The sequence below is a fragment of the Lynx canadensis genome, chromosome A1 (assembly GCF_007474595.2).
Source record: "Lynx canadensis isolate LIC74 chromosome A1, mLynCan4.pri.v2, whole genome shotgun sequence".
Taxonomy (NCBI): Eukaryota; Metazoa; Chordata; class Mammalia; order Carnivora; family Felidae; genus Lynx; species Lynx canadensis.
Window position 1 is genome coordinate 36,013,925 of NC_044303.2, and position 27,811 is coordinate 36,041,735.

General features: G+C 38.0%; 1 protein-coding gene across 1 annotated transcript in view; it reads right to left on the reverse strand.

Annotated features, from left to right (window-relative positions):
* The window catches only part of DIAPH3 (diaphanous related formin 3), a 510,843-nt gene that overhangs the window by 435,158 nt on the left and 47,874 nt on the right, over nucleotides 1-27,811 (reverse strand). The window contains 1 exon segment of the mRNA XM_030311865.1: nucleotides 7,539-7,643. Coding sequence (XP_030167725.1) covers nucleotides 7,539-7,643 — 105 coding nt within the window.

Below are 27,811 nucleotides of genomic sequence, written 5' to 3' on the forward strand. Positions count from 1 at the left end.
TCCAGAGGATTCTAATGAATATCAAGGTTGAGGGCTATTGTTCCTGACCACTCTCTTTGCCCTCAATTCATCAGTTACCTTTCCCCTTCACTCGCTGAAAGGCAACTGTAGATAGGTAGCATTTTCATTTTCTCATATTCCTTCAGAACAGTTTCTTCTTTTAAAAGGTTCCATAGGGCTATTTGCTCATTATTTCCATCTCCATCAAATCACATGCCTCTTTTTTCTAGCACTTTCAAAGGTTTTTTTTTTTTACTACTTTTGCAGTTATCAGTCATGAGAAGTTTCATTACATTCATAAAAGCTAAAAATTATGAGATCAAAATATCTCAGACCAAGACCCAACTCAATGAGAAAGATAAAGACAGCCACAGATGATCTCCAATGCCACCAATGGTATAAGCATCAGTGACCAAAACTCTACATTTGACCAGTAAATAAGTATTTCTGGTGAGTCTTTTAAAAAATGGCTATAAGAAAAGGTATCTTTAAGGTGTTTAAAAGATCGAAAATCCACAATGCTAACTTAAACCTAATTTCTTATAAAAAAAAAAAAAGAAAAAGAAAAGAAAGAAAGAAAGAAAAAAGCTGACTGGTTTCTTCATTATCATCTCCTGCCTAAGCAAGAACACACTGCAGTAATAGAGAACATTAAATGCCACCGGTGCCGCCCAGAAACAACTCATAATGAAGCTGGATGAATTTGAGCTGTTGGAAGATCATTTTAATTGTACATAAATAAAACCTGCCCTATATAGGCAGAAATGGAAATTAAAGTGCCAGTTAGATTATTAAGAAATACTTCTAACAAGAAATTGCTTCATTGCCCTGGGGCTCTAATATTTTCCCCAACTCAGCAGACAAGACCTGGAGACAAACAAGCAAAATATCGTAAGCAAGGGCATTGTTGATAAATAGGTAAGTGTCTAATACCGAGTACCAGCCACAAATTTTTAGTAAGCTTTTATGTTACAAGTGTGCTTTGATCAATTCCCTAACCTGAAATGGAAGCCAAAAAGTAATCCATGTTAACTGTAACTAGCAAGAATGTATAAAACTGTCTGGTTCATCGAAGTTTCCAGCAGCTAAAATATAAACCTTTTAAGTAAAAATGATGAAAAGTGAGAGGAAACAAAAAGAACCTGATTTATCTGTATCTGACAATGTTTTCCAAGATATATGAAAATGGACCCCATTGAGGAGGGCACCTGTTGGGATAGCACTGGGTGTTGTATGGAAACCAATCTGACAATAAATTTCATATTAAAAAAATAAATAAAATAAAAAATAAAAAAAAAAGAAAATGGACCCAAAAAAAACTCTGAAAGGCATGAAAATACTGTATTATCAACAGGGTCATTAACAAATCAGAGCTAAGAATAAATGAACTCTAGCTTTTCTACCTATGTAGATAACACAAATCAGAACATTATTAGTATTTTTTCAAAAAAAAATCTTTTCTGATCAAGATATGCGTAGATGGACAACATTGGACAAAACCACGTTCTCCATACTTGAACATCATGCTCTAGTGGGCTAGAACAAGTGGTATCATGATAACACCTTTCAAATTATCTTTAGACACTACACACACATACACACACACATGTACACAGACACACACATGAGACCTTATAACTCTACACCTACAAACTCAACTTAGATTCATTTTATTACCTGTTTCACAAACCTGTGAGTCTTCTATGTGCCTTTTAAAGTTATGTTCTGTAATATTTGGTGTTTATTTCTTACTAAAGAAGTCTAAGCAAGAACTACAGAAATACTTAGGGGTTCGAGGAGTAAAATGCAACACCAAGTCAATCTTTTCCAATACATGCCTCAGCTGTCTGCAGTCTCGAATGACTAGGGAAGAGAACAGTTAACAAAGTTCAAGGAAGCTACCAGATATCTGGGCACAGCAAGGCAGAATTCTGCTTCTTTCTGGGAGGGGGGGGAGAGGGGTGTCAAAAGGAAAAAACTGAATATAAATAGGAAATAAAGGTTGGATGCTCTAATTAAGAAGCGCTCTCTCTCGGGGGGGAAGTAAAAAAAAAAAAAGAAAAAAAAGCTAATGTATTTTGAAGGAATGAGAAGCTTAGAATCTTGAAGAGAAATTTTAAGAGCCTTTTATCCACACCTAATGGTACATCCAAAAGACAAGACCACTACATGCTGACAGCAGTCCACTCATAATTCATACAGAAGTCAACTATCAGGACAGTCTCATCTTGTATCCAAAAGTAAGTTGGGGGGGGGGGGGGAGTCAATTCCAGAAAGTACGGACAAGCAAATGCTAATGTGTTACATTTCACTTTTCCCCTCCCTCTGGCACCCTCTGAGACTCCCCATCCCCCCCACCCCCCAACCCCTGCTTCCAGGGCTTTGCTGTCACTTCCTGGGATGTAGGTTTTGACTTCTAGGATTCCTCCAGCTTTCTATGGTCACTGATTACCCTGAAAATGCCTAGAAGCAAAAGAGCAAATGGAAGACTCTTCTCAACAGATGGGAAAAGTAGGGTGAATTTTTTATGCTTACAATCCCTTTGTGATGGGGGGTGGGGGCAGGAGGGGAGAAGAAGTATCTTATAGCTCTAAATCCTACTCTCCACAAGTATCCTGTTTAACACATTTTTAAAAGTGTTTGTCAAGTAACCCATGGCTTCCTGTTAATCCTGTCAACAGACTTGTACATAACCCGGACATCATACACCCAGAGCCAGTTCGCCCTGAATACAACTCAAGCACCCACAAGAAGATAAACACCGACATCAACCCGGGAATCACAGATACAGGGTATGATACACCAAAACCAAGGCAACAAGTCTATTAGACTTTATCTACTGAAGGGCGCCTGGGTGGCTCAGTCTGTTGGGCAGCCGACCTCGGCTCAGGTCATGATCTCATGGTCTGTGGGTTCGAGCCCCGTGTTGGGCTCTGTGCTGACAGCTCAGAGCCTGGAGCCTGCTTTAGATTCTGTGTCTCCCTTTCTCTCTTCTCCTCCCCCTGTTGTGTTCTATCAAAAATAAACAAATATTAAAAAAAAATTTTTTTTAAAGAATTTATCTCCTTAGCTTGGTCTGTCCCCTCAAAGCACAGGAGTCCTGACAAATATCATCATTTAACATTATCTGCAGGGGTGCTTTAAAAATTTTAAGAGAAGAAAAGGGTTAATAATTAAACCACAATCAAGAATGAGAACAACACTCAGAGTCAGGATAAGCAAGACTGAATAACACATTTACAAGGTGCACTTTTATTAAATTATAGTTGCCTTTCTTTTAGAAAATAGGGGAAATTCTTACGCAATTGTGCTTAAGAGCTCCTCTGTCCTGTTCCAGAATTTTCTTCTTACATTTTTGGGGAATGATGGATTCTCTTCCATTTGGACTATCATGTCTCATCCTAACTTCAAGGTCCTTACCACTTACTACAGAATAGTCTTACCATCCACCCAGTAATCAAATAAAAGCCAAGACTGTATTCATTCATTCAGAAAGTTTTTTTAAATACACTGACTACTGAACACCTGAGACAAGCCATTTACCAAGGAATGTCCATCTGGCCTTGTAGTACCCATCCTCATGTACGCTGAGTGTACTTGATGAGGGGAGTAATTTCCGGAGTTAATTAGAGATAGAGATCCTATGCAGGCAAAAGGCTATCAGGACAGTCCAGCAACATGTGCACAGCAGCAAAGCAAAATCCCAACTTCAAGTAGCTTAAATAAGAATAGGCACCCCATCACACAATGGGAGAGTCTGGAGGCAGGATTGTACATAGCCAGAGCATCAGCTCTAAGGGGTCATGTGCCAAGGATCCCACACCCTCTCACCACCATGTCAAATAACAGGAAAGAAAGTGGTTTTCTGCTCTGGATCTTTTTATAAGGAAGAGAAATCTTCCTCAGAAGCCCCCAGCACACCTGGCTTCCAGACTGTACAGGGCACATGTGGATCACCTATCCATCTACACCCTAGAAGTTGGAAAACTGTGATCTGACACTTTCAGCCTCTAACTAGGCTACTTGCTGAATAAAATTTTAATAATCTTTTCTAACTGAAAAAGTCAGCATTACTATGAATTTGTTGGGGTTTTTCTTCCCCCTATTCTAAGAAACAAGCTTGGCTAGTTTAGTGCTTATTTGAGGGTTAACATTTCTAAAACATTTTCATATACTTTTTTTATACATATATATATATATATATATACATATATACATACATATATATGTATACACACACATACATACACACACACACACACACACACACACACACACACACACTTAATGCTTACCCACAAAAAGAATCTCAAAGTCTAAGGCTAAATTTATAAAAGTTTACCTGACAAATACCCCCATGTTCTCTGAAACAACCCATCCATAAATTTTCATGGTTTTTCCTCAGAGAAGCTTTTTCGGTACTCGTTAACCTAAATACCCTGGTATGACAAAGTCTGTATGTGAGAGTTAATGTGTCTCTACTTCCAGAGCAAAAATAGATGACTGGTCAGCTTGAACTTCCTAGAATGTTAACCACCCACCAAATTATTCAGAACCCTCCTAGGAAAAGTCACCATCCTCCCAGCACTAATTAAAGGAGTGAATGCTTTAATCATACTTTAGATAACTAATCTATTTCAATCCTGATAATCTAATTATCTAATTCTAGTAAATAAATTCCAACCTTAGTCCAAAACGATTAGAGGATTAAAGTTTAAAATCAGTGAATGCAAACTGAAATAGATCCACTCTAATGAAGTTCAAAGTGATTTATTCTTCTGTTAAAACGTCTGTTTGCTATCTGAAATTCAAGAACTAAAATGCACTATTATACCAACGTTTTCTAAACCAATTCTAATAATATAATATCTCTTGTAATTATATCAAGTAAATTCATACTTGTTGGATTTAAAATTCCCTAACAGGGGGGTCTTCCCTGATCACTCTATGCAGCAGTTCAGTCAGAGGGAGGGTGGGTGAAGGGATGGGTAAAATAAAGGGGATTAAGAGTACACTTATTGTAATGAGCACTGTAATGAGTATAGAACTGGTAAATCCTACTATACATCTGCAACTAATGTAACACTGTGTTAACTATATTTCAATAAAAAAAAAAACAGTTGTATTATCTCCAATCCCCCTGCTTTTTTTCCCCACATTACATTTCACTTATTATACGTTTGTGTGTTTCTGTTGTGTATATCCTATGTTACTTCATAGGCCACGATGATTGACCATCCTGGTGCTTCAACTCCATTGCCTAAAATATTGCCTGATATACAGACACTTAATAAATGTGACACGGACTCACTAACAGTCAACTTGAATTTTCAAACATAAATCCGGGGCACCTGGGGGGCTTAGTCGGTTAAGCGTCCAACTTCGGCTCAGATCATGATCTCGTGGTTGGTGGGTTTGAGCCCCGCATCAGGCTCTGTACTGACAGCTGGGAGCCTGGAGCCTGCTTTGGGTTCTGTGTCTCCCTCTCTCTCTCTGCCCCTCCCCTGCTCACCTTCTCTGCCCCTCCCCTGCTCACCTTCTCTGCCCCTCCCCTGCTCACCTTCTCTGCCCCTCCCCTGCTCACCTTCTCTGCCCCTCCCCTGCTCACCATCTCTGCCCCTCCCCTGCTCACGTTGTCCCACTCTCTCTCAAAAATAAGTAAATATTAAAAACTTTTTTTAAAAGGCTGACATTAACTTTGACAGAAACCCATGGGGGAGGGTAAGGAAAAAAAAAGTGAGGTTAGAGTGGGAGAGAGCCAAAGCATAAGAGACTCTTGAAAACTGAGAACAAACTGAGTGTTCATGGTGGGGGGGAGGGGGTGGTGGGAGGGAGGGCAGGGTAGGTGATGGGCATTGAGGAGGGCATCTTTTGGGATGAGCACTGGGTATTATATGGAAACCAATGTGACAATAAATTTCATATATTAAAAAGAAAAGGTTTAAAAAACATAAATCCAAGTACATCAGTAATTATGGCATAAGGATTTCAACAACGAGAACAAACAAATCACAAAGAAAAAAATAAGAAACGATTGCTACAACCACCAGTGCTACCACAAGAGACAGCCACCAGTTATAAAACTGGTTATGTTCTGGGGCGCCTGGGTGGCGCAGTCGGTTAAGCGGCCGACTTCAGCCAGGTCACGATCTCGCGGTCCGTGAGTTCGAGCCCCGCGTCGGGCTCTGGGCTGATGGCTCAGAGCCTGAAGCCTGTTTCCGATTCTGTGTCTCCCTCTCTCTCTGCCCCTCCCCCGTTCATGCTGTGTCTCTCTCTGTCCCAAAAATAAATAAACGTTGAAAAAAAAAAATTTAAAACTGGTTATGTTCCAATGATGGCATCAACAATTTAATTCTAACAACAAGCTGATGATATAGATATTAGTCCCATCTTAAGGATGAGGAAATTGAGCATCAGAGGTAAAACAAGATGCCCAATATCAAAGGGATGATAAGTCATCCAAAATACAAGTGCTCTGACTCTTAAGTCCCTAATTCTAATTTGTGATGTCCAGGTAGCATTAAGGGACAAAAAGCAATTTTTGTCACAACAGCAGGATACAGCGCCCATCTACATAGAGAGCCAAAAAAAAGTATAGTACTCAGTGATTTGAACAACTAAACATCAGAATGCCAAACCTGAGACATGTTTAAAAATTAAACATCACTTGAGTCTGTCTTCCCAAACAAAGGCCTCCAAGTCACTGACTGGTCTAGGAGATAAATGGAGTTAAAGTATAAGTAACTTATATTCTTATAACCTGGTCTTTCGTTAAAGTATCCGGTGAAAAGTACAGTGTGTTAAGTCATTTTTCTCTAATCCAATTCTATTTTAAATTCAGCCAAAATCATTTTCTGCTGTCTTTCTGATTGCTTCTTCATTAGCTTCCATTTCTAGATTTCATCAAATCCATTTATTCAATTTTTATATGACTGGTCAAGCTCATTTGTTGTCCCACGAAATAAATATAATTGATTCTGTGTGCCAGTCATGGTTTCTTAGACATTTACTCATTACTTCCACCCACATATTTCATGTTTCCCTAGAAAACTGGCAGCTGAGTGGACGCTTAATGCTCCTTCCGACGTCTACATTTATAATTTGTTACAAGATAATTTTATCCGTAGGGAAACTCGCATTAAAGAGATGCCTCTAAGCCACTATTATGTGTACTGATTTACGTAGTTAGAATGTCATCAGTCTTACTTTTCTGTAATGAAAATATCATCCTGGTGTATAAGTGACATTAGAGCTCAATAGCCATCTGAATCCACTAACAGGCAAAGAAGTCTTGGAGTCAGTAAACCAACCAGTCGGTGTTCCTCACCAACGTGAGGGGCTAAAGGACCACAGCAGTTTTAGAAGCTGTAAGAATTTTTTTCAAATTAAACAAACGTCCAATACTTGTGCCTTTATACACTCAAAAGCCTTCTGATTCCCAGTTGCCCACAAACTTAAGCACATCATTAGACAAACGCATTGTTTTCCCCACTGCAGCACGTTCCAGCAGTATCTCTCAACTTGACAGTTTTACTTACTGTCTTGGAAGCAGTATTAATGTACTGCATCACCATTTCTTTTTTGATGCTGAAGTCCTTTTCCCGCAATGGTGCTTTCTTATCTTCATTTAAATTCATATCTTCCTGGAAAACACAATTAAAAAGCCTCATTTTAGAATCTAAGTAGAGCAGCAATTCTACATACCCTACCAACGGAAAATCAATAATTTGTGACTACGGCAGCATTAATTGTTTTGGAATGATTTACGTGTAGTTCTGCCTGGAGGAAAGCAAAGAGCAGGAGACACAGAGAAAAACACGTTCTAGATCATTTTAACAGGTAAAACACCAGAAAATCTTTTTAAATTCGCAACAGGCTAGTAAAATTACACTCTCATCACTACAGGTAATGACAGTTGAAGATTTCTGCCTTTCTTAAGGTCATCTGGATTCACATTTTAAATACACAAACACAAATATAGGTACTTTAAAAAAAAAAAAAAAAAAAAACAGTGCACCTGAAGCTATCTTGCACTATTTCTGAAAGAGCTGTTCCATGTATCATAAAAATTAAAAGGTAAATAAGCAAGCACTTTCCTGATTCTGTAGCTACAAGCTCACAGAATCAAATACCTGGTAGAGAGCCTAGCAAAAGGCAAAGCATTCTAGTTTTCTCTTCTCTACCCCTACCAAAAATACCAACTACTTAATTTATTCTAGGTTCCAAATAACATAAAAGTTGCACTCATAAAATGAAGTACCACCTAAAAATCTAACATTTCTCAACAGCACCAATCAAAGGTTAAAGTAACCTGGAGCTCGCTACAGGTCTAATACTAACTAAAAATACAAATCAAGAATATCCATGTAAGTATGAGAATTGCTACCAGTTAAGTTGCCCTCATTAGAGGCCGTTCTGGTAATGGAAAAGGAGCCTACAGTATAACAGAAATGGCTGAAAAAGGGCTGCTCAAATGGATTTCCTCCAGATAGTAGTAGCCCTTATTTGTAACACACAATAGAACACACTTGAACGTATACCAACTCCATAGCCTCTCAGAAACAGGTGTATAAAAATCAAGAATTCAGATCACCTGTGGAGCCCAGCAGGTTAAATTTATTCTAAGTTTTAGAAGAGTGCTACAATTCATCAGACACTGTAGTTTATGCCTTTAGCTGACTCAGTTTTTGGCTACCCATCCCTTCAAGCACTTAAAAGTCAAAATTTCCTTCATTTCACCTTGATATAAATATTTAAGATCTTAGAAGTTGTTCAACTTGACACTCTAATAAAAGGTAGTAATTAGTAATGTCACTCCCGGCTGTTCAGGTTAGAAATATCCTATTATGTGAATAATGGTTTGTTTTGTTCCTTTTTTTTTCCCCCCCCTCTAAGCCTGGGACTCTCAATAGGCCTTAACACCACTTAGGATTTTAGAAAGGTCTTGGGATATTCTGGTCATCAGTGACTTGAGATGAAGCTACCAGTATTCATCAAGGTATATTAGACATTCTTCAACACATGGGCTAATCCTACACAATGAGAAACTGTCTTGTGTCCCACAGAGAGAGACACACATCCTGAAAAAGAAAATTTTATTTAAGCCTAGAATAACTCAATAGAATTAAATGTACAATGGCATTAATATGTAAGTTGTTACAGATGAAATACTTTGCATTATGTGATTTTAATATTTAATATTCTAATATAGCTGCAAGTTATAGTACCACTGGGTGTATTTGTTGTTGTTTTTGTTTGTTGTTTGTTTTTAAATAAGCTTTATCATCAGTCGTGCTCTATTTTTGAAATTTGGGTACCCCAGGACAACACCGCTTGTGGTATTTGAATCACTAGAACAGCACAGCTACATAAAACCTGCACAATAGCTACTGTATGCACAAGGTGAAGATTCAAGAATGACTTTATTATACCTTCTTCAGCAGTCATGGCCAATTGTTTATATTGAAATATATGTTGAATATTTATTACAGTGAGGTATTAAGTGGATTTTTTAAATTATGAGTGTAGGTAGTTTATATTACCTATATAGAATTTCGTTGGAAGAAAGTAATGGGGAAGTTACAGGGAAAGTAATGGGAATACTGGTTACAAAAAGGCAGGGTACTTAAGAGTACTGAGAACCCCTGTATTAAATTATTCACTGTATTTTTATTTTCTTTCTAATGGCCAAGCATGGCCCAGCCTCTTTCACCAGCAAATTAAAATATGTAAATACAGAATGCTAACAAACTACAAAATCCTTTAGTTGTGGCTGAAATCAAATTAAAATTTTAAGATATACACTTTTAAAAAGTTTACTGCCTTCTTTTTGGAAAGGCATATTCAAGATGACAGGAGCTCATACACAATAGTGGTGTATTTGGAATTAAGGAAGAGACTCAGGGTTCTCCCAACCTCTTTCCACTATCTTATTCCACCTCTCTTGTCTAAATACGGCAGTCACTTCATGACAGTCCCTGTTTTAAAACAAAAAGGGGGGGGCGCCTGGGTGGCGCAGTAGGTTAAGCGTCCGACTTCAGCCAGGTCACGATCTCACGGTCTGTGAGTTCGAGCCCCGCGTCGGGCTCTGGGCTGATGGCTCAGAGCCTGGAGCCTGTTTCCGATTCTGTGTCTCCTTCTCTCTCTGCCCCTCCCCCGTTCATGCTCTGTCTCTCTCTGTCCCAAAAATAAATAAACGTTGAAAAAAAAAAAAAAAAAAAACCAAAAAGGGGGGAGACTGGGTGGCTCAGTCAGTTGAGCGTCCAACTCTTGATTTCGGGTCAGATCATAATCCCAGGGCCGTGGGATCAATCCCCGTGTCCACTCCACGCTGAGCATGGAGTCTGCTTAATAGTCTCTCTCCCTCTGCCTCTCTCCCCTGCTTGCACTCTAAAATTTAAAAAAACTAAAAGTAAAAAGAAATAAAAATAAAAGCAAAAAGGAAAATGAAGAAGGACACTGAAAGTTTGGAATCAGCTACATAGTACCGCAGACCTTTCTCATTAGGCATGTAACTCACAGGTGGTCATTCTCTACATGTCCAGAAACCAATGGCACTGGAAAAAGAAACTGCCATTTACAAAGGGAAAAAAGGATATATAGGAGCAATGAAAAGGAAAAATATATATTTGTGTATAAAAAAAAAGTGCAGTATTTGTAAAATAGATTTTTTATCTCACAAAGAAAAAGGCTGAAAGGAGAAAGCCCTATTGGACTTTGGCGCTGAATTTCAGCAGGGGGCGGGTGGTGGGGGTGGGTGTCTACAAAGTCCTTGAAAAATGTATTGGAAGCTTTTTCCTAGCTAATGCACATCTATATAGGGGGAGAAAAAAGTTCTTTCTTTCTACCCTTCATAGGTTCTTCTAGTTAAACTAGGAATTAAATTGGCATGAGGCTGATCAACAGGAGAAAAATCAAATTTAATTCATACATACAAGAACCCCACATACAAGAAAGATTCCAAGACAGAAAGGTAAAATGAGGTTTATATGCCATACCGAGCTGAGGCGTGGGATAGGAGCCTGAGGTTTCCAAGGGGAGGAGGGCAATTCACAGGGCAATAAGAGGTTTGGTAATTAGGTATTTGTTCTGCTATACAGATGGGTCACTCAGATAAAACTTCTCTCATAGTAATGCTTTGGGAAAGACTCTCAATTTACATTCTTCTAGGTGGTTCAGAGAGGGGCAAAAAAGTTTCTCTTGAGCCCTCCAGGCCTCAGTTGCCTTCAACTCCAGTAGTCCACATGCCAAAGTGGAACAGTTTGGGGAAACTTGCTCTGAATCCCTTCAGTGTCTTTAATTCCAGAGGAGCTAAGCTGAGCATCTCTGAGGGCTATCTAGGAAACTAGAGTTAGGGGTGAGGGGTGGAATTAGGGGAGAACAAGCATCTTCATTTAATAGCCCCCTGCCTTAAGGGAAAATCTTCAGTGTGAGAATTTGAGCATCACATAGTCTAAGCTCCATGTGTTACAGGATAAAAAATACAGGCTCACAGAAATCGCATGACTTTTCCTAGCGAGGTGGCTATTAGAAACACAAGGCCTGGAGCCCAGACTACCAGTCCAGGGCAGTTTCCAGGTAATTATAAGAGGTCCCTTGCAAATAAGTCAACCATTTTCATGTTATTCAGTTTCCATCTGCTCAAAATGATCATACAGTAGCCCTACTGTCTTTGGTCAGGTTCCCAAGAGGTACTGTGTGAGACAAGGATCCTGGTGCAGATCACTAACAGAGGGGATGCCCTCAGGATAGGGGAATAAAGAAAAGCAAGACAGAGCAGGGGAAAGAGACTTTTGAAAATATTGCTTCAGCCTGAACTGCATGGCTGTCAGTACTACCTAGAGGGAGAGGACAGTTTGACCCCTCCGAATCAGTCAGCGGATTAGCTACAGGATCCTAGCCCCTGGAACCCAAATCTCCAGATAGGGCAGCTATAAGCTACGAGGAACCAACACTTACCACCTGGAATCTGCGTGCACCAGCCTGATGAAGGTGGTCTTAGAGGGGCACCAGCAGCACCCACAACACCGCTTGAAAATAACTTACTTTCTAATAAGGCTTATTTCTAAGCAGAACTGAGTAATACAGAAACTCATGTCAATGGCCTCAACAAGCAATACAAACCACTGGATTAACCAACTCTTCCATTCAGACCTAGGTTGGGACCCTCTACTACACTGCATAGGTACAAAGTGATGCGCAGGTACAGATTTTAAGAGACCCCTGAAATGTGGTTTACTTCAATGTATCAATGTATTGAGATATATGTAGGGAATTCATTAAATATCTATTATAAACACCAAACAGGAAATATACAGAACTCATAATTGCAAAAAACCAGATGAGTAATTTGAATGAGGTTAATATTTTGTAGGTAGGACATCAAAGTTTTCCCACTTACAAAACAGATATTTATTAGCTGGCAATATTTAGCTGAATAGATCTCAAAAATATTTATGCAGTTACCAAATCAAAACTTCATCTGAAGAGTATTGTTGTTAAAGCTCTATTAATATCTTAACAGACATTATAAATTAACTCATTTACAGTGCTACCTTCATATACATGTTTAACCACAGTTTTGCCTGGGGAAATTGGGAGTGGCAATATCAAAAACCAATTTTCTCTCAGTTAATTACTTTCTAATTAAAAACTCACCTTAATTGAACCACTGTGCTGTTTTACTGTGGGAGTCTGACTGGAACTAAAGATAGATTTTAGACACAAAAAAATACTGCCAAAAAGAAACCCAGATCAAGGGGCTTTCAAAATAAGGATTCTTCAGAAGGATCAAGGTCAGGAAAGATAAGGAAATGTCACTGATTGCAGGGGACTAAGGATACAGAGTAAACTAAATGCAAGGTGTGATCCTGGATTGGATCCTAGAAGAGAAAAAGCACAAGTAGAAAAACTGGCAAAATCTCAATAATGTAATTTCATTAGTAGTGTACCAACATTTCTCAGTTCTAATAACTGAACTCAAGTTATAGAATGTGTTGACATTTTAGGAAGTAGGGTGAAGGGTATATAAGAACGGTCTGTGCTCTTTTTGCAACCCTTCTATAAATCTAAGGTTGCTTCCAAGTAAAGCTTTTCTAAGACTAAATTGAAATATTCATAAAACTTCTGTCATAAAAATAATTTTCAAAGTATGAAACAAATGGAACATCCTTCATTTTTTTTTTTTTTTTTTTTTTTTTTAACGTTTTTTTTTTTTTTTTTTTATTTATTTTTGGGACAGAGAGAGACAGAGCATGAACGGGGGAGGGGCAGAGAGAGAGGGAGACACAGAATCGGAAACAGGCTCCAGGCTCTGAGCCATCAGCCCAGAGCCCGACGCGGGGCTCGAACTCACGGACCGCGAGATCGTGACCTGGCTGATGTCGGACGCTTAACCGACTGCGCCACCCAGGCGCCCCGACATCCTTCATTCTTAAAAAAAAATATTTTTAAGTCTACTAAATACAAAGAGCAAGTTTGCAGTATACTTGGCTACAATAAATACAGACTTGATTAAGGGGAAGGAAGTACACACACACACACACACACACACACTATCAAAACAAATATCTGGGACTACTAACAAAGACATAGGTATCAGAATTCCATTCCAAATCTAAAGATTAGGCACTCTTTGGAATTTTCCAAAACAAAATTCAAGCTGTTCAAATTTCTGTTTTCATTCCAAATCTGCTCTGTAAACTGTCCTCATTCTTCCCACAAGCCTTTCTACATCTTTCACCAAGATTCAGTATTCCTAAATAATGGTTAAGTTCTTGCAGGCATCGTGCTAAACATTTATAAGCACTCTTAACTATATTAACTGTCACTAATAACCCATGGGAGGTATGGACCGGCTTCTCTATATTGAAGAGAGAATGGAGACTTTGGGAAATTCTTTCAGTTGACCATAGTCCTATGCTATCTGAACTGTGGTCTATCTACACTCATCATTCTTATTCCATTATTTATCTCCATTTTCATCTAAAATCCCATTTCCTTTGGGGCTAATGCAATCGGACTTATCACTTATGTTGCCAACAACTTGTATTGACTCCTCTCCCATCCCATGCCTTGCCACCCAGTCTTTAGCTTCTCCACCACCAGCAGTCTTTACTTCAACTTTGCTCAACCACAGTCTTCATGACTACACCTAGACCTTTTCATTATCTAAAAATGGTTCTACCTCAGGTATCATCATGTAATGCTCATGACACTATTCTCAGACCCTCATTTTCTGTCTTTTCACTTGTCCTACTGCTGGACCACCATAGTGTTGACCTCAATAAGACCTATTTCTTGATCCCCTCCATGTTCTCCTAAAGCAGGTTAATTCTATGGATCATCATTTCCTACATTTACAGAAAAGCCAACTCATTTTTCTTCTCACATTCCCTAAAGTATTTATTTCAAACTTGCCCTTCCCCAAGAGCTATGAAACTACCATTTCTACTATCATTTTCAGTAAGCAAATTTCAATTTCCTCTGTAAAAAGAAAACTTTCAATTTCTCGTTTCCCATATTACCAATTTATTTGCACACTAATCTTTCTGTATCAATTCTTGCATCCATCCAAAGATAATTCCATTCATTTATGCTCTGGATCTCCTTTTCTCTCACCTCCTGAAAGGGCATTGCATATCAATTATCCTTTTTCAATTCTGTCTCACTAAATTGTTCTCAGTTGGTTGGGTCTCAATATATAAACATGTTAATCCTTAATGGATTAAAATTAAAAGGAAAAAGCACCTTCCTTCAAACCTAGCTCTCCTTTATATATGGCTTCCTTTATCCTCCTTCACAGGTAACCTTTTAAAGAACTCTTTTCTACACCCGTTGCCACTTTGACAGTGCACAGACCACAGTGGATTTCTTTTCTGGTATTTGTTAAATATGTAAGATGTAACAAAATTTCCCAAACAGAGTTTGCTATTCCTGTTTAGGGACAAACTAGGAAACTGAGGTCATTTTCTGAAGGATAGAGCTGGAGCTAGAGATAATACTCACATCCCTAGCTGAGAATACGAACAAACAAGGTCCAGCCCCAGAGATGGATTCTTTAGGCAGTTCTAGTAACACAGGTATTCAAACATGGCCAAGCTGAAATCCACGATGTTTCCAGGGAGCACTAGCAGAATCACACACAACCTCAGTGACCTGGAACCAGGGTGGCATCTGGTCGAAGAGTGAACAGAGCTGAGATCTTACAGACTTCACTCAAATTGTGGGAGTTTCTGTGATGCACTGTATCCACAGAGAGGAATGAAGGAATATACCTTCTCTAAACTGCATGAAGATACCAAATGGGTCAATAGCAGCCCTGGCCTGGAAGCCAGGTGAAAGGAATATAGTCAAGTCAGCAGCTTTTAAAATACTGCAAGGGATTCTTCCTAAGTGTTGGATGGGGCCAGAAATTTCCACAAACAAGAAAGTCCGAAGTTTGCTACTATATTTTACACACCTTGACTCCATCCTAGACTGACAAAATACTAATAAAAATAACTACTTTCTATGTTTTCTTGGCAAAACTGAGGTGAGGGTGTGAAATAATCTTAATACTTCCTGCACATACATGCAACTAGTTAGAGCACTAAGGAGCAATCGAGTGAAGAATGGCAAACAGAATGGACACATATTCCACCAAGTTACAAACATTTGACTCACTATTTTCATTCATGGATGTGGATTTTACAAGACAGCATGCTCATTAAATTTACATACATCAAGTGGAGTGGGATAGTTAACACCATGGAGAGTCAGATTAAATTTAAAATGATTGACTATTCAGAGAATTAAGCGAATATGTACAAGCAGCAAGTTGAAGAGGGTCAGGTTTGAGGCAATTCACCCAGAAAGGAAAAAGCAATTCACCCAGACAGGCAGAGGCATGACGAGATAGAAAATGGATGCTGCAAAGACAGGATCGTCATAGACCAAAACATTCATATTGATCAATAAGCATAATATCAGAAGGTAAAAACTGGAAGCACAGCAATAGCAAGGCAAACATTAATTCTTATTAAGTCAAAAGGAATCATCTCATTTGAATAGTGTATTAGATTTCTGTTTCATGGGTTAAAACCAATAGAATTGTTCCTGGAAACAGTCTGTTTTGGTAACATTTTATCACGACAGCTATGAATTGGTTAAGCATTTTAACAGGTCCACAAGATTCCCTAATTACTTCTCCTGAGACTTCAGATCTCAACATTCTATAAGCACAATTTTACCCATTTCTTCTAAAAGTGTTCGTCTGTTCTTAACCACATTGGAATTCATCTTCCAAACCACATGTCAAAGGTCCTACTAATGTTTATCCCTACACTAAGGTAGTATTTAGTGAAAGATTTCATGATCTTATTCCACGTCATTATAAACACTCATAGTACACACAAACTGAATCTATCTAGTTCTGTAATTTGTTTTATTCTTAGGTTAGGTTTAGAAAACCTTTATGAGATAAATACCTTGGAAAAAAGAGCTCACAATTAAGTGTATTACTACTTCATATTCAACATGGCCATAAATATGCTAACATTACAGAACAGCTTATCTTTCTTTTGACCATCATTTTTTACTATGTTCTTATACAGTAACCTTTTTTATATATAAATGTGATGGTAGAGAAGTTATATTTTTTGGTTTTCCCACTAGTAAGGCTGGATTTTCACTGTTCTAGCCACAGTATCTTTACTCAATCCCCATTAAAATTAATAGGAATTCAGATGGCTAGCTCATTAAAAGGATGGCAGGCATAAAACAGCATTTATCCAGAGACTGACAAAGAACTCACATATAATGTTCGACCAAATACTCTAACTGAAGCTTATAGCAAGTGTAAACTATCTTAATTTGAAACCAAATTTAAATCTGTCCTAGAGCCGTTATCAAAGAACAAAAAAAGAAGAAACTCATGCATTGCTTTTCTTCCATATACTTTAAGTTTTAGCCGAATAGACAAGAAATGAAATTAACATGCAGAGAGCTGCACAACTAATTTATTTTGAAATATCATCTTGCTGGAACTGTTCAAGCATATACCTAAGCATCTATAATCACAAACAATGGTTATGTGATCTTTTAGATAAGAACACAGCTACTGATAAAAGTTTTTATTTGCTTTTCAACTTTTCTAAACAAATGGCTATTTCTTCACAAATTACATGAAGGATCGTCAGTGGACTGAAGATACAAAAGCCAACTTTTCTAGAGATGAAACAAGACTGAGAAAAAGCCTTCACAGCTGGAAAAGAACGGACTTGCACACTTCCCCATTGGTGAAAGAGCATGCTTAAACATTATCATAACACTTATTCTTTTTAAAATTCCTATAACCATTTTTATTGGTTCAGTGAACTCCCACCAGGCAAAATCCAATGCTCCTAAATCATTTATTTTCTCACTTATCTGGATCCAAAGAGAAACAACTAGGCATTGACATTATTCCCCCCTGACAAACACAGCCAATGAATCAACTTGACAGTTGCCTTATACTTCTATACTCTTTTCTTCCTCCTCCTCCAGCTTGGATTATTATTCCGATTGCTTTTAAACCACCTTTCCCTAATTTTTTCAATTTCTACCTAAAGGAAAGGGAAACGGTAACAACTAATAGATCAAAATGAACCATTCCCATGCAACCACTCTCATTTTATCTGGCCAACCCTAAATATATTTTTTAAGTTTAAAAAAAAAAATGCTCATGATAGAAGTAGATTTGTAAAGAATGCTAATACTTGAAATAAGCTAACTGCTAGCAGCAATCTATAGCAGTCAATAAACAGAGAATTAACACAAAAGAGTCTTTGTTGGTTTCTTTTTTCATTCCAATTCCTGGGTAAGATATCACTTACACATCCAACACAATAGGCATTCATTTATATGACTAAAGAAAGAGCTATGTATAAACCCTTAACACGAAGGATTAAGGAGAAAAAAAAAAATGACAGGGAAAGAAAAAGGATAAACTGTTCTTCACAAGTACCCACAGAGAGGAATAGAGTTAGCAAGATGAACATTCCTCCCACCAGCTGTACCATTTAAGTATCAAACATATTAGGTGGTTATACTTGACTTTTTACTTGATTTTATACTTTTATACTTGACCACATAGGTGGTCACACTTGATTTTATCAGTTCACCTGAGCTCTTCTTTCTTCGTCTGGACCTTAGGTTTCAAATACATCTGAATAAAGCCAATAAGGACAAAAAGACATCTCAATATTTAACTGTCCGTGTACTAATTTCTATCATTTCATTGCTCAAACATGTGTTTACCAAGGTAGAAACAAACTCCGCAATACATGCAATATGCACCATGAGGGCACTAGGGAGATGGATATGAATCAAGTTAAATATCCATAGTCCACTGAAATATAGTTTTTAGAAAAAGTTTTTATACCAAAATTCTCATTAAAGAAGTTCTTCTAGTTCTCATAAATCAACAAGTAAAACAGAAATATCAGGGTCACTCATTTAGTCAGTAATGGAGGAGATACTCTGTTTAATTAAAAAAAAAAAAAAAAGCAGGGGTCAAATATCTACCCTAAGGGAAGGCTAGTCTAGTGAGGAGCTAACCTTAACTCTAGTCACTGAAATACAAAACGAAAAGAGACCTCTACTAAACACTTTAGTAACAGAAAAATAGAACATATTAATTTGTTTTCTAGGGTTTTTAGAAAAAATCTTTATGAAACTGATCGTGTTTCACCTTCATTTTGACAGCAGAAGAGGACATTGTTAAGAAAGTGGAGCCCTTACTGGGTAGGTACATAGAAATTGTGAGAGTAGCTTCTCAGTTCCCTAACTCAGAGGTTATTGTGTTTGGAATGAAATCTCAGATTTGAAAAACATTTAGAACTTTCAAGTACATGGTTTTAACCTTTTTTTTTTTATTGTAGAATTCTACTCAATATAATAAAGGAGTAAGAAACAAGTTTTTCACAAATATTCTGATTGGACACAAAAAATACGAGGCATTCAACAAACAGAAACTAATGAGAATTCCATAATGTTACTAGATACCAAAATTCATCAACAGAAACTGACAATATTAGTTAAAAGATTTTTTACACCTAGTTATATATTAGAAATAAACTAAGGAATAAACCTAATAGAAGATGTGCAAGCCCCATAGGGAGAAAAACCATAAATTTTTACGTTTAGGAACTGAAAATCTAGAGATAACATATACAATATTCACAGATGGAAAAACTTAATATCACAAAAGTATCTACTTTGCCTAAATCAGTAAATTCACTGAAATTCCAATCAAGAACCCAACAGGGTTTATAGTGTAACTTAGCTGATTCTAAAATTAATATAAAAACACAAAGTCTCAAGAATAGCCAAGACGATTTTGAATCGAGGGAGGGGGGTCTTAGATACTAAGGCTTATTATACAGCTATAGTAATTAAGACAATGGATGTAAGTGAGAGCCAGACAAATAGACAAATGGACAAAATCAAGCCTCCAAAACAAACCCACATATGTGCAAAAACTTGATGTTTACCACTGGAGGTATTACAAATGAAGGATAAGAAGGACTATTAAATCAATGCTGCTAGAAAAACCAGTTATCCATGTAGGAAAAAAAAAAACTGGATCCATATCATATAGACATAAAGATACAGAATCCTGAAATACAGAACAGATTTATGATGTCAGGATAGAGAAGGATTTCTTAAATATACAAAAAGCAAAGACCATAAAGAGATGGATAAATTGGACCATAGTGAATTTTCCATTTCTGTAGTCTAATCCATCTACCCCTAAAGAAAGTAAAAAGACAAGACTCAGCCTGGGACAAGATATTTTACAGCTTATAAACAGATACAAACATAAATCCAGATAGGTGACAAATTCTACAATTAAAAAAAAAAAAAAAAAAAGACAAAAAACCCCAGTTACAAAACAGGCAAAAGATATGAACAAGTAATTTACAAAATAAACCAAAGGGCCAAAAATGTGTGAAGAGATATTCAAAATTCTTATGACCATTAAAAACTGACTTGTTTAAAGTATGAGGTAACCTGTTTACAACTCACAGATTTACACAATTAAAAAGTTTTAAAGTACCAATTCAAATTCAGAGACCTACAAATTAACCAAGAGGAATCTTCAAAAATGTCAAATTCATAAAATACAAGGAGAGACTGAGGACTATTTCAGAACAAAGGAAATGTTAAAAATTTGACAGCTGAATGAAACACAGGATTCTACACTACACTCTTCTTCTATAAAGACCATTTTTGGTATTACTGAGGATTAGTTGATAGAAAATGATCACTGTTAACTTCCTGACTTAGGTGGTTAGAAGGATGTCCTTATTTGTAGGGACTAATACTAAAGAATACTAAAGAATTAAGAGATTATGGGGCATGGAGTCAGCAACTTACCACCAAATGGTTAGGAAAAAAGTTTCTATACATTGGTCATTATTATACAGAAAAAGTTTAACATAGGAATGAAACCATCGGGTTCAGGTTAATGTTCACCTTTGGGAATTAAGGGAAAAAATGGAATGAAGAGTATACAAGGTACTTCAATTATATCTGTGGTGGTGGTTGTTAGATTGTGTTCTATTTTTTGTGTATTTGATTCAACATTACACAGTGAAAACTGTTTCAAAATCAAACTGTGAATACCTTTACTACTACCTACATCTCCCTACATTAGAAGCCAATATATGTGTTAAACAGGTCATCTAAGCTCTTAATACCAGCAGACACCTCAAGCACATACTTAAGGGATAATGATGGCATTTAATAAATGTGCTCTCTACTACATTAGATAAAGGCTGACAAACATCTTCCCAAGAAACGATTAGGCCATCAATACTCAAACTTAAGTACTTTGTGCAATCTTAGGGGACCATTTCTTCCATACTTACAAATGATGACAGGAAATCCAGAATTTGAAAACTTTGTCAGAATAATTTTATCATCATTGGCACTGATTTAATGCCTGTTAATGATCACATCTAGATAGAGGACCATTCTTGCATAGCTTTCATTCTCTCAGAGAGAAGATATCAAAACAAACAAGAGATGAATGCATAAAATTTCTCTTCCTATTCATTTTAAGGTTTTTGTCTAATTTGGAAAACTGGCAATTAAAGCTAATTTCCACCTAGACATAGAATTACAGGTAAAAAGAAATGTGGGATCTTAGAAATCTTAAAGGTTAGGAAAATGCACTTAATAGGCAATTGTTTAAGATAAACCAGTTGAATGCTGCTGCATGGGTTTAATCTAGTGGGAAGACCTATCGGAGTAACAAAGGATAAGTTCTACAAGGGATTTATACACAAGCAGCTGTGAGGAAGGTTTAATGAGTACTAGGTCTGATAGGACATGGGAAAGGGTCTGAGAAGAGTCATGTCTGGGCCAGGATTTACAGTAATGAATAGCAGTCATGGAAGGGTGGCTGGAAGGTCAGTGCATTAGCCCGGGGAAGAGGTAATGAAAGGTTCAACAGAGGACAAACAAAATCAGGGCCTAAGAAGGACAGAAATGAATGGATGTGACCAATGCCTGAGGGGGATCAGAAAAGATTCCCAAGATCTCAGTGTGGGCTCCTAAGAGAGAACTAAGCAAGGAGCAGTTTGGTGGGGTATTTTTCGTTTTGTTTAAAAGAACATGACAGAAAGGGGAGGTCAACACAATGGGAACATAGGTCATTACCAACATCAGTACCCCCTACAAAGGCCATTAACTATTCATAGGCAAGACAGCACTGTGAAAATCCCAGAAACCAGGAGTAAAGGTGAAACATGCCCCCGACTGAAGAGATGGATAAAGACAGTATTAGAATCACATAAACAGGACACCTAAAGGAAACCAAGTTCATTCCAGTAACTGATCCTAAAGAACTAGAGGTCTATCAACTGGCCAAAAACTGAGAATAATCCTCTGTAAAGAGTTAAGAGTTCTTCAAGGGACACCTGGGTGGCTTAGTCAGCTGGGCATCTGACTCTTGATGTGGGCCCAGGTCATGATACCAGGGTGGTGGGATTGAACCTCACATTGGACCCAGTGCTAAGCATGGAAGCTGCTTAGGATTTTCTCTGCCTTGTTCACTCTGGCCCTTTCCCCCACATGCTCTCACTCTTAAAAAAAAAAAAAAAAAAAAAAAAAATCTACAAAAACAGACAACTAAATGAAATTATAAGGTATATAAGCAAAATTAGTTCAAAGAACTAAAACCATCAAAAAAAAAAAGGCAAAGTCAATATATTCAAAGGTCAGTCATTTGAAATTATCTACTCAAAGGAGCAAAAAGAAAATAAAAAATACCTATGGGACATCAACAAGAGAAACAAAATATCCACTGTGGAAATCTCCAGAGAAAAGAGAAAGGTACAGAAAGTCTCAAGTGATAATGGCTGAAAACTTCCCTAACTTGGGGTGAGAAATAGACATCCAGATTCAAAAGGTCCAAGGACTTCCAAAAAAGTTGAACCCAAAAGGGGCTATGCTGAGACACATTATAATTAAATGGCCAAAAGTAACAAAGAATTTGGAAAGCATGAAGGGACTAGTCACAAATAAGGGAGCCCCTGAGACTATCAGCAGATTACCCTGCAATATATTTATATATATGTACACAAATATATATAAATATATATACATTTATATATAGATTTATATTTATATATAGATTTATATATATAAATAAAGGACATTATATACATAATACATATATAACACAATGTTAGATGTCAACTATATCTCAATAAAGTTGGAAAAATATCAAAAGAAAATGATGAGGTCAGTTTCTGGTTTCTTGAGGTGTATATCTTTTACAGAGTTTGATTATAGCTGCTCTTCTGAAGACATAGCAAAACATCAGACTACTGGGGAGATGCCAACATAAAAGGGCTCCCATCCCCCATGAGAAATGTGTAGGGAACCAAAGAGGATGAAGAAAAAGCAAGAGGGCCAGAGGCAATACCTTGAAGAAATACAAATCAGAAAAGGAAACCTGGAAACTGGTAAAAACGGGCCAGAGAAGAGGAAAATCCGAAGTAAAGGAGTGTCATGGTAGCTAAAGGAAAAAGTAATGCAGACAGGAGGGAGTGGTCAGCAGTATTACAGGTAAAATCGGACGACTAGGAGGGCACTTACAGTTAGGAGAATAGCAAAAACTACCAATTATCGGTAGGAAGAGCCAAAGTAGTTTATACTTTACAGAGGACAGACTCTGAAGGGAACAAAGCAAAGGACAGGAGTGAGGGGCAAAGAATACATGAGCTTCCCATGGACAAGATGTGGATCCCAGGGAAGCAGCAGCCCTGGGCCATCAGAGAGGTGCTGTGTCCTGAAGGCGACTCCAGCAGAGGAATGGGCTCATGGAAAACTGGGCAGAAGGCCAAAGGAGACATCACCAGTGACAAGGGAATTATAGGTGAAACTGGAGGGCAGGTGGGCACAAAAATGCCACGGAAGAAAACAATCGGCATTTGTAATCTCCTATACCTGTAACAGGCAAAATCATGCCCGAATCTCTGGATCCTACAAATAAGTTCTATTACACGGCAAAGGAGACTTTGCAGATGTAACATTATTTTGAGTTATCTGGGTGAGAACATAATCTAATACATGAGCCCTTAAAAGCAGACAACTCTGTATAGATGGAGACAAGAGGTGACACAGATGGGAAGTCCTAGAAATTCTAAGCAGGAGATGGATTTGATGTAATGGAGAGATAGGGGCCCACACGAAGGATAGGAAAGAGGCCTCTGGAAGCTAAGGCAGCCCCCAGAGGACAGTCAGCAAAGAAACCAGGACCTCAATACTACAATAGCAAGGAACTGGATTCTGCCACCATGAATTTGGAAAACGTTCTTCCCAAAGCATCAGTAAGATGCCCAGCCATCACATACTGATTTTGGCCTAGTGAAACCAGAGAGGGCAGCTGAGCCAACCTGGACTTCTGACCCACAGAACTATGAGACAGCATATTGGTGTCTTAAAGCCACACATCTGTGAAATTGTGTAAATTGTTACAGCAGCAATAAAAACTAACATTACCCAGGGCACCACTGCCAGATTATCAACACCTGAGGCCTGAAGCATCTTCTTATTCCTCCTTTCCTCACCTCCCATCAAGTCCTGGAGGAGACAGATGCAGGCTGGAGAGTAGAGCACGGAAAAGTAAGGTAGGAAAATGGAAGAGACCAACCTTGCTCCCCAACAGCAGCCCGCACTGGAGACTACAAGTGGAGCCAGCCTGAAAAGGGGCAAGAGGGAAACTTCTTCTGGATGAAAATTGTTTGCATTAACTAGGATTTTTTTCTGTTTAATCTGAAAGCCAACAGAAAGCTCTGGGACCTGCCTGGGATTTCATCTAGGGGAAAGAAAGAATAAGCCAAGGAGACTGGTTTAAAGAGCCAACAGCTAGAATGAACAAGTCACTTTCAGCTTGTACCTACCATGCTGAACTCATTCAAAAACCAGTTAACATAGACCCACAGTGAGTTCAAGAGTGAACACTGAAACTTGATTTCTAGAAATTAAAGTTGTATACACAAGGATGTTAACACAGCTATTTTACAAACCTAGTTCATAGAGAAACCAATATGGGCTTTCAGGTAACAATTCTACTTTTACCAAAAGACAAATGGGAGAAAGAGCTATTAAGTAGTCTAAGTATTCATCACTACTTAAAAAACAAAAACAAAAAACAACAACAACAACAAAACCCACTAAAACTATTACCTAGAGACCAAGTAAATCCATCTCCAATATAAAAGTAAAATGAGTACAAATATTGAAGTATTACCCTGTACCTCCTCATTAAATAATCAAGTCAGCACACTATCTTAAGAAAAAAAGGTTCTGTAAAAACAGTTTTTACTTCATGAGAAAATTACTTCAATACCTTTGATAAGGTTAAATAAGGCTTTAAAAATTGCACAATGTCAAAACTAAGAATTTAGATGCAAATTTTCAATGGTAGGAAGCCCCTGTAGGTGCAAAGGCCAAGATATTAAGATTATAGATTCGATGTGGCTTCTTCAGAAGAATACTCGTACTACAGATAGGTAGGTGCAAGTTAAAAAAAAAAAAAGAAAAAATCAAACCCAACCCTGCATCTAGCATTCTCTACAGACACAGGAACAGCTTTAATTTGTCAAAAATAAGGTACCCTGAAAAGCCTGAGAAATATCACTCATTACATTTAAAGAAGGGAAAAGACCCTTCTCAGCTTCAGAACCATCAGTGGATTCTACCCCCACAATGTATTGTGATGTGGTCAAGCAACGAGAAAGGAAAGCCAAGAACCCAGTCCTCACTTTAAGATGACCTTAGTTCTGACAAACTCGTTTATTAGCAAATTGGGCAGCCCTGACCCATCAACAATTTCATTTGACTTCTGCTGAGTAAAAGGAGTTTGATTGCAAACGATCTTCTGCCAACAGGGATACCTGTTTAAGATTTAACAAGTGATCAGGCCCAGTTATTAAATATGTATTCTATAAACATTCCAAAGATGTCAATATCCTTCTGCCCTATACATAACTACAAACTGATAGTCTTACACTTCTCCTAAGAATAACTGAAAAACAGTTCAAGTAATCATGTTCAGTACAGAATGCCACTGACTATATTCAGTACTTTCTAGGTAGCTGTACTTTTAATGGCTTATGATGATAAAATGTGGCCTTGTAAACATCTAACATCAATAGCCTACTCAGTCTGCTTACTCAGATGGCACCAGCAATTATGATCAAAAAGAAAAATTTCTTCAAAGTAGTCACAAGGAAATGAAAAAAAGTACCATTCTAGAATCTCATAGGTAATTTATATGCATGGTTCCACATACACTACATGGGATGAAGGAGTAGCTAAGGGCACTTTATTATCTTGAGCCCTCAAAGGTAATATTGAAGAGAACTACCTTTATACAAGCCTCATTAACAGAGGCAAAGGCTAGGAAAAAAAAAAAAAAAAAGTGCCTGCTTTGGCAACACATGTCCTAAATCTGGAAAAAAAAAAATTTTTTCAAAGCTGAAATTATATCAACTCATGGGAACAAAAGACTTAATAAGGAGTTATACATGTGTAGTTAATTAAAACCAAAATTAGCACTTCACCAAGAGCTGACATAACAGGAAATAATGTCCCAAGCCTACAGTTCATGTAAAACAATCCTAACAAAACGTATGCTCAGTGACAAAAAGTTAGTAATCACTAACACTGTAATTCTTCATTTGTGGACACACAAACCAGGCATGCTCTCTTTCTGGGGTCTTCTGAAGCACCATGTATAATGCTGGACACAAATACTTGATGAATAGAAAATAAGGCAGTATAATAGTAAATATTTTGTTGATTCTAGTTGAGTAATAAAGAGGACCAACTATTAACTTTATCAAATTTCAAACACATCTTACACTCTAAAGTAAATAAGTACATTTCCCTAAGAAGTAACAAGACTGTCAAAACCAGTAAGTGAAATAAATATAAAATAAACCCAGACTGGGAGGGTGCCTTGGGTGGCTCAGTGGGTTAAGCATCCAACCCCCCCTTTTTTTAAGTTTTACTCATTTATTGGGGGGGGGGGGGGGCAAAAAGAGAGAGAGGGAAAGAAAATCTCAAGTAAGCTCCACACTCAGCACAGAGCACAACATGAGGCTCAATCTAATGACCACAAGATCACAACCTGAGCTGATATCAAGAGTTGGCCACTTAACGCCACCCTGGTGCCCCTAAGTGTCCAAATCTTAATTTTGGCTCAGGTCATGATCTCATGATTCATGAGTTTGAGCCCCGTGTTGAGCTCTGTGCTGACAGCAAAGTGTCTGCTTGGGTTTCTCTCTCCCTCTCCCTCTGAGCCAACCCACCCTCCCCCCACCTCCCACCCCTGCTCACTCACAACTCATGCTTGCTCTTTCTCTTTGAAAATAAATGTGAATAGGGGCACCTGGGGGTCAGTCAGTTAAGCATCCAGCTTCAGCTTGGGTCACATTCTCACAGTTGGGGAGTTCAACTAAGTCCTCTAAGTCCATCTTCTCTACTAAACTTCCCTAAGCTGCTGCAATACCCTTTCCACTCTGGCTTCCCCTAAAGCTAATGAGATATCTCAAAAATTAATTTCTTCCCACTCTGAACTTCTGAAGAACTTAACCATTAACTACCACCTTTTGGCAATTCTTACTTAATTTTTCCAATGTTTGCTTTGAACCCTAGGAAACAAGCAACTTGAGGGTAAGAACTATATATGTAACTATTTAGATGCAATTGGCATTCATTTTGTGATAAACAATTATGAACATGGTTAATATAGCAAGCTAAATTAATGTGACCAACAACCCACTTAAAAGTTATAAGCAGGGGCGCCTGGGTGGCGCAGTCGGTTAAGCGTCCGACTTCAGCCAGGTCACGATCTCGCGGTCCGGGAGTTCGAGCCCCGCGTCGGGCTCTGGGCTGATGGCTCAGAGCCTGGAGCCTGTTTCCGATTCTGTGTCTCCCTCTCTCTCTGCCCCTCCCCGTTCATGCTCTGTCTCTCTCTGTCCCAAAAATAAATAAACGTTGGAAAAAAAAAAAAAAAGTTATAAGCAGAGTCACTGCTTTGTGGAACCAACTTGAAGGCAGCTTCTAATACCAGTGTGTGTCTCCAGAAAAGGCACACCCCAAAGTAAGTTTTAGTTTCCTCAGATATCAATGCTCTAAGACTATATGAACCTGGTTATCCTGAGAACTAAGAAAGGAATCAAACAAACAAAACCAAAATAAACACACCCAACAACATACACAGCACTGTGACCATCATTCTAAAATGCAAATGAACCCAAATAGACCACTT